We start from the raw sequence: 10,611 nt of genomic DNA on the forward strand, positions 1-10,611 counted from the left end.
TGGGAGCTGTAAAAGCAGTTTCCCAAGGATTGATATGATCTCCAATCACAGGCTGGGTTTTGGCTGGCTTGGCGTAGAAGAAATAGAACCACTCAGACACCCAGACGCTGCTGGGACAGATTCATGGCAACCTTAAGTGAGCATCCCAACTCATACCACTGTCCCTGGCTTGTGCTTTTCAGATTAAATGCATCAAGGAATAAGCAGCAGCAGATGTAGGGGGGAATCATAACTACAATAAAATAAGAGAGCTAAATTTCTGCCTTCAGTGTGTATATGAGTGCAGAGATCCAACCCTAATTTTCAATGATTCTATGAATATGTTTACTCTGGAGTAATTAAGTCTTTATTCTGGGGTAAGAGTTGAGTGGACACTAACACCAGTGTCAGTCACTCCACTCTGACAAAGTTACTACCCTCAGAAAATGAGGTGCAACTATACCCTTGGTGTAAGTTACCCAGGTGGACTGGGTTTCATCCATGTGTAACCCTTTGCCAATGCCTCCTGCCAGCTGCTGCAGCTGGTATAACCTCTGGAGAGCTTGGCTGTGTGTTCATACTAGATACCAGTATAATTTTACTAAAGAGTAAAACCAGAAGTATATTGTTCTGGGGTATGTGCATTCTAAGGCTGCACTTACAATGGAAGTGAAGGAGCTCAAGAGGCAGCTCTAACCTCAAAGAGTAGCAAAATCAGCTCTTTCTGGGCAAAACTTGCTACAGAGAATGCAGGACCTTTAGAAATCTCTACAGGACCTGCCCACCCATCTCAGCAACCCAAGTGCCAGTTATGTTAAAGGTTCCAGTAGACCCTGTTCACACCAAACCAAGAGAAATAACTCCACACCAAGCCCTCATCTTCCCCACCCTGGTCCCACAGATATACAAAAGACTGTTTTGCTGGCCTGCTTGAATAACCCCAAATGTCATTTTGGGTTTCTTACCTGACTCACTGCATCCAGCAGTCCTCTGCATCGAGGCAATATGCTGACACTGCTCCCCACTGCATATAACACCAGAGGATGACAGGGGGACAGATCTGCCAGTCTTCTCCTGGGTCAGTACACATACCACAGATCAGTAAAAAGCTTCCACATGCAAGTTAAGAGATTTGAGGGACTGGTTAAAAGTTTTGTTAACTTGCCCAAGAGTCTCATACACCAGCAGAACAAAAGGACCACAGAACAGAACCTGGAGGAGCCTGCCAGGGAGAACAAACTACCCACTTCCAGCTGCTCCCCATTTGGTAACATGCAGACATCCAAGCTAATCTCAGCTTTTGTCTGGGGTTCACACAAACCATAGTCATGAATACTGCAAGGCTGGCAACAACCCCACAGCTATAGGGGGTAGTGCTGCCCAGGCCACTGACAGAAAGCATACCGCATTATTCCTTCACCTGGATGCCAAGAGCTAAGCCATCTCCTCCACTGAACAGCTGGAGTGGTGGCTGGCTGCAAGGAGAGGCACCTTAGTACTACCACAGGCACCACATGGGGGAAATGAAACAGAGGAATAACAGCAAAGAGCCTTTTTTTTTTTTAAACCCGGCCTCTGACAGACCCATCTGTGGCCTCTGATTAGTTGATTCCCCTCTCTGTGCCTCAGTTTCCCTACCTGAATGGGGCAGAGTACTGCCTCTCTCATCATTCTCTCACGTAGTGACGATCATCACCCTATAAGCACAAACGTTCACTGGAAGTTAGGCAACACGGTTTCCTTCAGTCCCCACAGCAACTGAGAGTTATCAATATTTAATTAAAAACACAGGCTTTTAGTGAAAAATCTGAAGCTGCTGCAGAATTTTGAGGATTTCTAGAGTGCTGGAAAATGTAACTACTGTGTTACAGAACTTAATGCCAGCTGGGCAGAGAGCATATGGGGCCTGAACTGTCCGCCCAACCCTGGAAACAAACTGACTACAGTCAAGGGGACTGGAGGAATCAAAAGTCAGTTAGAGCTATCTCACCACACCTTTCTCAAGAATCCTCCCTATAAGAGGGAGACTGTAGACAGACTGGGCCAACTAGGTATATTCCTCAGCACACCATGAAACTGCAACCACTTCTGGGATATGGCTCAGCAACTGTTCATCAGTGAACAGGAAGTTAGTGCAGTAATCACCATGTCAGTCTGCAACTACATGGGGAAAGTAAGAAGGGCAGAGGGGAAATACACCCAGCTGAGGTTGGCCAAGACAAGAAATAGCCGCTTCCTTCTGCTCATGAAAAAAAATGCCATGAGAAGCAACCAGAATGTCTGTTTGAAATCTCATTCAAAGGGCAGCAGTATGCCCCAAACCATCTTACCTTGCAATGGACGATACAGAACATTCCAGTAAGCAACCTCATCTAGGCTAGGGACAGACGTTGCACATAAATTGTTAAAGTGATCAGAAACTGCCTTAAACCTGTAACAGAGCATAAGGTCAGTGCACATAAACCAGTTTCAAAATCGCTGAAACCGGTTTGAGATAAAAGTGGTTGAATGTAGCATCAGACTTAAGTGACTGAGGTCGAACTAGTTTGTGGAACTTGTGTCCCAGACCCCTTCCTGGTTTAAGTTAAATCAGAGTCCTCCAGCATCCCAGTACGCTCAGCAATCTTGGACTGGGCTGTCTATTCCAGCCAAGCAGGAGCACTATCATTGCTGGAGCTGGCTGAGAAAGGGGTGGGGGTAGGAAACCCTGTTCTGGAGTGCTGCCGGGTCTCCCTGGCAGAGGGGCAGCAGCCCTTGCCAAGCGTCCCCAGCCCCCCTCCCCCCCCACTGCTCCAGTGGCAGGAGTAGGGGTGGGGCCAGACCCTGATAGCCTGAGAGGAAGTGGGAGTTTAATCCCATTATGGGGTGGGGCAGCACAGACACCTACAGGCTACACCTGTGCACTCAGGGCTGCAGCAGCCAGACACCACTAGCCTGAGGGTAAGGGCGGGAGTTTAATCCTCCCATTGCAGGCAGCATGGCAGAGGCACCTACACAAACCCCTGGGCTGAGTCCCTCCGAGGAGTGACCAGCTGACCACGGGGAGGGGATGTGAGGTGCTTCACCTCTGCTCGCTGGGATGCATTTGCTCTGCTGCCACTGCCAGGAGTCAGAGGGGAGCAAGGAGCTACACTGCAGCTGCAGCCCACCTGCAAACCGTGGCCCCCATGCAGGGCTGGAAGCAGCCAGCACTGACGCCCACCCCCTGGGGCCGCCCCAGCCTGGGCTGTGCTGCCACAGCAGGAGGCACCAGTGAGTCAGGCTCCATAACCAGCCTCGGCTGGGCTCAGCTCGGCTCCCCACCCCCTGCCTACAGCCAGGTCACATCCCCGCTCCCTGCCCTCTCCCCAGCAGCTAAATCCACTCAAGGTGCTGTGTTGGTATCCCCACTGCTGCTGCCTGCAATGAGGAGATTAAAGCTACTGGTGTCTGGCTGCTGCAGCCCCAGGTACGTGGCCCCGGGTGCACAAGTGAAGCCTGTTGGTGCCCACGCAGACACCCTCCCCCCCACAAAGTGGGGGTTAAACCCCCACTTCCCTTCAGGCTATCAGGGTCCCCACTCCTACCACCAGCCAGCAAGTGGGGCTGGGGGACTGGGGACCCCTGACAGGGGTTGCTTTCCCCCTTCCACTCCAGACAGACTCAGCTGGGGTCCCTGCAAGCCAGGATGGGGTTTTAAACCCCTTCCCAATCATACTCAGGGATGCCTGGGCTTGGCCATGCCCCTTCCCTCAGCTTAGTTTCCTCTCCAGCCAAGGGCTCACTCTAGCGTCCCCCGGCAGGCATGTGCCTGCACTTCCAGAGTCAAAAGTAAATATCTGTTCACTTGCAAATCGGTTCAATCTACGCAGGTTGGAGTAATCTGCAAAGGTTGAATCAATTCAGGCTCCAGCTTTTTGAACGTCTGTCCCTAGCCCTATATTCTCCATTGAAATCTCTCCCACAAAGACAGACCAATTTTGCCCGTGACCTATGATTTCATCACTCACAAAATAATGCCAAGCCCTTAGGTTTGCCCTTTTGCCTGGGGTTTTCACCAACGGCATATAATCACTTGCTCTAAACAGGGATTTCAATACCAAAGCAATGGTCTCAAACCCAAGGGACTTCCACTCTTCACCATGTACTAAGTCAGCCTCACAAGAGCAGCAGCTTGGTATTTAACATATGGATCCTCACAAACCCCCCAAAAGATAAGAGCAGTGCCACCATCTCAAATTTGCAAATGGAGAATGGAAACAAAGAGCTTAAACAACACGGCCATAGTCACACCAAAAATCTACAGCAAGGCAGAACCTTGGGCCCAGCGGCTCCCACGTCCTAGGTGACCACCTCCGCCATTAGACTTTTCCATGCTCTGCCTGCCTTCAGCCCAAGCAGGGCTTCACCCCAGCCAAAGCACCAATCTCTGAGCACAATGCCTGCCTCATTCCAGACTATAAAATCCAAAAGGGGAAGGGCCTCTTCCTCTCCACACCACCCCCCCCCCGCTGATATCACCTTACAATCAACCCCTCTGAGCATGATCTGCTTTCATTCATAAGGCATAAACTGGCTGCAGAGGGTTTTCCTCTGGGCTGGACTTATCAGCTCAGAAGCCAGCTGGATACAGACAGGAAATCAGCAGGAAAAGTAAAGTCTATCTCAGAACTTCACTCCCACCTCATATTGACTGCACAGCTCTATACTTCCTTCCTGCTCGGCACAGCTCCAGGGACCAGGACATTCAAAGGCAGGTTAACAAGAACCGGCCAGAGCTGATGCTGCCTGCTTCAGCTTGTTTTATTTATTTTCTTAAGGAGTATATTTATCCAGCTCTCCTTGGACACAGACTGGCTGCTTTGTTCAGTGCTGTTGTTTCCCCAGTACTGGGGGGCACTTTGATGTATGCACTGAAAGGCTGTGTAGTTTCACTGGAGCTTCTGAACCCAGCTTCATAATTACCAGCCAAAAATCAAGTTCTTCCCACACAGTAAATCCTTAACAAATCACAACCAAGATCTCTTCCTGCCTCCTAGAGTGACAATGCACTGAGGGGGGATTATTTCTCTTCTCTCTAGCTGGGGAAATGCATCCTTAACAGGACACTGGCTTTATCTGCAGAGACAAGCGCTTCCTCCTCTTGCCCTACATCCTTTCCACCACAAAGGGCGACCCGTTAGGAAACATGTATGGTGGTGTCCCAGGATACAGGTCTTCATGTCCTCCAGACTCTACATCAGGTGTTAGAGCTTGCCAGGTTATTTCAACATGAATAAAACAGATCTGTTCAGTATTGTGCTGACCCAGGAGAAGCAGGCTGGCTCCATCCTGTAAGTCCAAGCCCAGGCTCTGGCTCCCCAGCTCATACCACTCAGAAGTTAGAGTAAGGGAAGGAAAGGTCACAGCTGCAGACATTTTCCCTCTTGGAAGTTTGCAAATCCAATATCAGAGCTCTGATGTGAAGTATAGGTAAGAAAAAAGGACTTACATGAACAGAGAACAATTACTGCACAGACACAAAAGGTCCAGCCCTAGAGACCTATGGACATTATCAGCAGGTCTGCCCTTCAGGTTGGCAGAAAAGCAATAATGGTAGAGATGACATGAAACATCCTTCTTAAAGACCACTTGGGAATTTCCAGCAACCTGGTCACATGACTGAGAGCAGACACAACTGATTGGTTTCACACAGTTACCAACCTGACAGAAAACTCAAGACACAAACTGCCAAGGTGCAAAGCACGACACTTGTCTGCCAGGGAATTTCTCCCCTACTCTATGCTGGCAAGACCCAGATGCTGTGAAGCAGGGAGGAGACTCACTGGGACTTGCAGCAGCAGGCAGAAGACAGAAACGCGACACACATCACACAGTTGCCAGAGCAAATGCTTTCAAAGTGAAGCCATGACAGCTCAGAAGCAAGCTGCTACTCTGAAAAGCTGGGGTCTCCAGACAGAGGCAAGCAAGTCCAGTCACCCTACAAGCTGAGAAGCTATACAAAGCAAGCATAAATCAAAGGCTGAAATATTATTAGCATAGAACACGGCAACCTTCATAGCCAAAGCTCCCAGGGCAGTGCATTGTTACATACTTTTGACATACCTCTCAACCTGCGGGAAACTAAATGCAGGACACCAGCCCTCTAATAGGAAGAAAATTTCCTAACTGTAAGTGGCTGGCAGGGAAGAGATGGAGGATGTACAGCAATTAGCCTGCAGTTAGATTTTGTGATTCACAGCAGCAGGAATGGAGAACTGGTGATGAATAGGCCAAGTTCCCCTTCAAAGCAATGGTCTCTGAAGCCTATATGTTTTTTTGGGGTGAGGTATTTTTGCTTCTTCCCCTTGTTCTTTTTTTTCAAGCCATTAGCTTGAAAATAGCATCTCTCATTCTCCTGAGTTGGCAGACTCTGGTTGCTTATCCCCACCAACCTGAAATCATAATCCTCCATTTGTGATACCATAATCACTTCTATAGCAACCAGTTGGGAGGTCACAAAGAAATGGGGTCATATGGGACCAGAGCAAGGCAGATGCTGAATAGAATGGAAAGCTGTCTAGTGTAGGCAGCTTTACCATTAAATGGAGGGGGGAAATTGGGAGAGCCACACAGATGAGTTGAGTTTTCTCAAGACACAAGCTCCTTGATATAAAGGATAAATCCTGGCTCCACTGATCCCAATGGGAATAAACTTTAGATCTCAAAAGGACCAGGATCTAGCCCTTCAAAAGAGATGGTCCAGCATGGCCCTACGTAATTTAGCCCCTAAGGGGACTGTCCTGTGTTCAGGGCGCAGCTGAGAGGTATGTGATCAGGGTCCTTCCCCTTTCTTACCTTCGTGCCCGGTGATGCAAGTGCTGATGCTGCCGTGTTATAAGGGCACTTTCCCAAACAGGGCCACTGTGGCTACTCCTATACCAGCCTGCAGCCGGGTGGCCCGGGTAGGGCGGGCTAGTGAAGCCATGGTCCGACTCCGTCTCTGCGGCCAGCGACGAGGCAGAGCTCCCCATGGCTCCCCCCTACCCAGGCCCACGCAGAGGCTTATCCTAGGTTAGGTCCGAGCCAGCAGGGCCAACGGCGCAGGCAGTCGGGTGAGGCACTGCGGCATGGACTGGTGTAAAGATCCCAACACTGGAGAAAGGGAGGTCGGTTCTGATCAAAAGAGTGGAAAAAAAACAAAGAAGAGAAAGAAAGAAAAGGAAAAAGGGAAAGAAAAAGAAACAAGGTATGATTTAAGCCAGCAACTCTATGGTTACAGAAGCCTGTTAATGAACTCTCTAGGCAGGACCCAGTTCCAGCATCTACTGACATGGGAAAGGATGTTTTACTAAAGTAGTTCATTGTAGTGTAGGTGTGGGGGATGCAGGAAGGTTTGAGAGAGGCTTCTTCTGGTTAAATACCACATACCAACAGAGCCAAACTTAGGGTATAATTGTCGGTGCCTTCTGCTTCCCATTCACTTCTTCCCAATCTGCCAGTGGAGGAAAGCCAACCACAAGCCTTTATGCTGGGCTCTGCTGCAGGTAAAGTAGGATAAGGGGAAAATATAGAATCCCAGCCACAAAGCCTGAAGCACTAGCACTTGGGAAGCACTAGCACAGAAGGGTTATTCTGAAAGCTCCAGTAGCTAATCAAAAATCTGGCATGCCAATTAAGTCAGCCAGGGAAATATAACTTGCCTGTCCATCTGAAGTGAAAAGGTTTGTTTTTTTCTTTTAAATAGAATAACTTTTGGGGGGCTGAAGGGAGCTGGTCCTTACCATCACTATGGTTAAGAGGGAACTGAGTAGATTTAGTGCTGCCTAGTCAGTTCTTGGGCCATTTTGTACAGTGAAATTAAACAGAAGATACATACTCTCTTACAGCTATCACAGATTTCTAAGAAAGATTCAGCAACATTTTCTTTTCTTCCACTTCCAAAAAAAGACTTTACAATCTGGCTTTGGGTCAGAAAGAAAAGGATCAAGGGAACATTTAACAGAGTGAAAAAGAAGAAACAAGGAGGAAAAAAACTTAGCCCAGCTGAGCTTATTCAATTACCCACCAGGATTTGTTAAAATGAACAAATTGTAGAAAGACTTCGTGAAGAAGCTACTTAGTGCAGTAAAAGCACTGAAACAAAGACTCTAAAATACCATTTTTCAATCCCAGGATTGTTCCAGGGAATCAAGAAAGGCATTGGTAGAAAGCAGAGCCCAGAACACTGAACCTTGTGTGACAGGTGCAGTTTGGATAGGAGCTTAGCACCAGGACTGCCATGCCAGCATTAGTTATTAAACAGACATTGTTAACTACTTTTTAAATGGTTTCTTCTTTAATTCCCTCTGGTCAGTAATGATTGGTTCAGAAGCCTGAGAATAGCATTACTTTCTCCTCCTTGATTGTGCCTCCTTAATTGGCCAACCTGGACTCAGTGTATTAGCACTACCAGAGACAGCACAGCTCTATTCTGCTGCTGCTGCACAGCCAACATGAGGACCTCATTGATTTTTGTGGCTCTGCCAAAAAAAAGCAGTCCCTTGCTTTTTCTCCCCTTTACTGTCATCCAAGTAGCTAATTGGTAAGAAAACAGATTTTCCATGCTAATAGGAGAAACTGGAATTTAAAAAACAAAAGCATATCCATTTACTGGCCAAACACAATCTTATGATTATCATAATTTAAAAGGTAGATCATGTTTCATCTGACCTATTTATAACTAGCAGAACCCTAACTTTCTGTCTCAGTTCTAGATGTCAGTAATTTCCAATGTCAGGCACTATCAGTTTCAAAAGCTCAGCAGGCAAAAGGACTGAAGAAGTGCTTTTCATATGATTTACCAGGCTAGCAGGCTGTACTTCTGTCGCAAGACCCAAACAGCCAAAAAGGAAACCAAGCTCAGAGGGAGCAGACAAGGTGAGTCACCAAATTAGGAGTCAAGTATAGGCTAGAAAAGGGAACTTTGCAACATGAAACACCTTTGCAAGAAGAGCTGAGCAACTGGAAAAAGCAACTCAGCTGCATTGGTGACCATTTTCTCAACTATCCAGCCCAAGATGACAACACAAAGGCCAATCTTCTTCCTCTTTGTACATGAACATCCCAGTTTCATCTCCTGGGCCTTTATTAGGTGACAGAGAAGTGGGCCATTCGCATGACTGTTGGCATCTAACATATGGCCCCTGCCTTGTCCCTTCCCCCAGCCCTCCACGTCTGTACTGCAACAAGAAGTATGATTGATCAGGCACCCTGAATACAAATGTATTTCAGGAACCAGGGAAGAGGGGAATCCTGCTGCTCAGTAAACCTCTGTGGTGGGTGGAGTTGGGTACAGGAAGGGATCTATAAATAGGTGCAGGATAACCTCACTAAGCTGGAGCTGTCTCACACACCACTTGGTCTAACTAGGCTACTTTCCTGTCAGTGCTTTGTGCAATTGGATTGCTCTGGGCAAAGTGTTAAAATCCTTTGGCTTTGAGCTGGCTCCCTCTACACTAGGAAGGGGCCCTGGAAACAATAGCTCAGGGAAACCCATGATTCAAAAGTGTGTGTGTGTGTGGGGGGGAAATCTGTGCACAAGTAAGAGCAGGGCTGCTGGAGGCGTGAGGGTTGCAGCCCTGCGCCCAGCGTGTCTGGCTGCAGCAATGCCGGGTGAGGCACAAACCTGCCCCCTGCCAAGGCTACATGAAACAACTGAGGGAGGGCAGGGTCTAGGGGCTGCTTGCCCACCGTTGCGGGGGGCTGTGGGGACTCATTTACAGCAGGATGCTGCCGGGGATGCAAAGGGCTAAACTGAAGAGCAGGCTGAAGGGGCCGGTCCTCGGAGGGTTGTGAAATTCCTAGAGGAGAGCCGCCACCCTGCCCCGCGGGAAGCAGGGGGCTGAGACCTGGCAGCCAGGGATGGTGCGACTGGCAGGGAAGCCTCCGCACCGGGAAGTCCCTCAGCACTGGCAGCTGCGGGGCCGGAGCTGAGCCCGGTGCACACAGCGCGGGGCTGCTCCCGGCCCCGGCCCCGGCCCCGGGCACTTACCAGTCCTCGGGGTCGCAGTCGCGGAAGCCCTTGGCGAAGGGGTTGCTGGCGATCTTGAGCTGCGTGATCTGCGGGGAGGAGCGGGGGTGAGGGGCACGCCGGGGCGCCCCGGGATGCCCGCGGGGAAGCTCGGCCGGGGGGAGGAGCCCGGGCCGTTCCCCGCCTGGAAGCGGCTGCCGGAGCCTGCGAGCCAGCCCCGCGGGGCAGCGCCGGCCGCGGAGGTCAGGGCGGAGCGGGCGCAGCTGTGCCGAGCCGTCAGGCGGTGCCAGGCGAGGCCCTTAAAGGCGCAGCTCCGGGGCTCGGGCGCCGCGTCCCGGGGGGAGGGGCAGGGCCCGGGGTCCCAGGCAGCCCGCGCACCCGCGGGACTCACGCGGTGGTTCTGGTAGGCGGTGACGGCCGTGAAGCGCGTCTCCTCGAAGACGAAGGTCTTGAAGTTCTCCTCCGCGTACTTCTCGCTGTCCTTGCGCGGGTCTACGTAGACCACGTGGAAGCGGGGCTGGTATCTGTGCATGGAGTTCAAAATGATCTGAATGATAAAACGAGCAAGGAATCAGCACTCAGCCGGGCTCCGCTCCGCTCCGCCGCGCTGGGCGGATCAGCCCACCCGTGTCCGTCGGCCGGCTGCCTGCCTGCCTGCCTGC

General features: G+C 50.2%; 1 protein-coding gene across 1 annotated transcript; it reads right to left on the reverse strand.

The window, feature by feature from the left end:
- Positions 1–9,917: 9,917 nt before the first annotated feature.
- LOC109313536 (T-box transcription factor TBX1-like) lies at positions 9,918–10,520 on the reverse strand (the record flags this gene model as incomplete). Its single annotated transcript, XM_019540156.1, has 2 exons — positions 9,918–10,038; positions 10,341–10,520. Coding segments are annotated over 2 exons (252 nt in total), but the record flags the coding sequence as incomplete, so codon positions are not given.
- Positions 10,521–10,611: the final 91 nt, after the last annotated feature.

Source organism: Crocodylus porosus, unplaced genomic scaffold, assembly GCF_001723895.1.
Source record: "Crocodylus porosus isolate Cpor-Errol unplaced genomic scaffold, CroPor_comp1, whole genome shotgun sequence".
Lineage (NCBI taxonomy): Eukaryota > Metazoa > Chordata > Crocodylia > Crocodylidae > Crocodylus > Crocodylus porosus.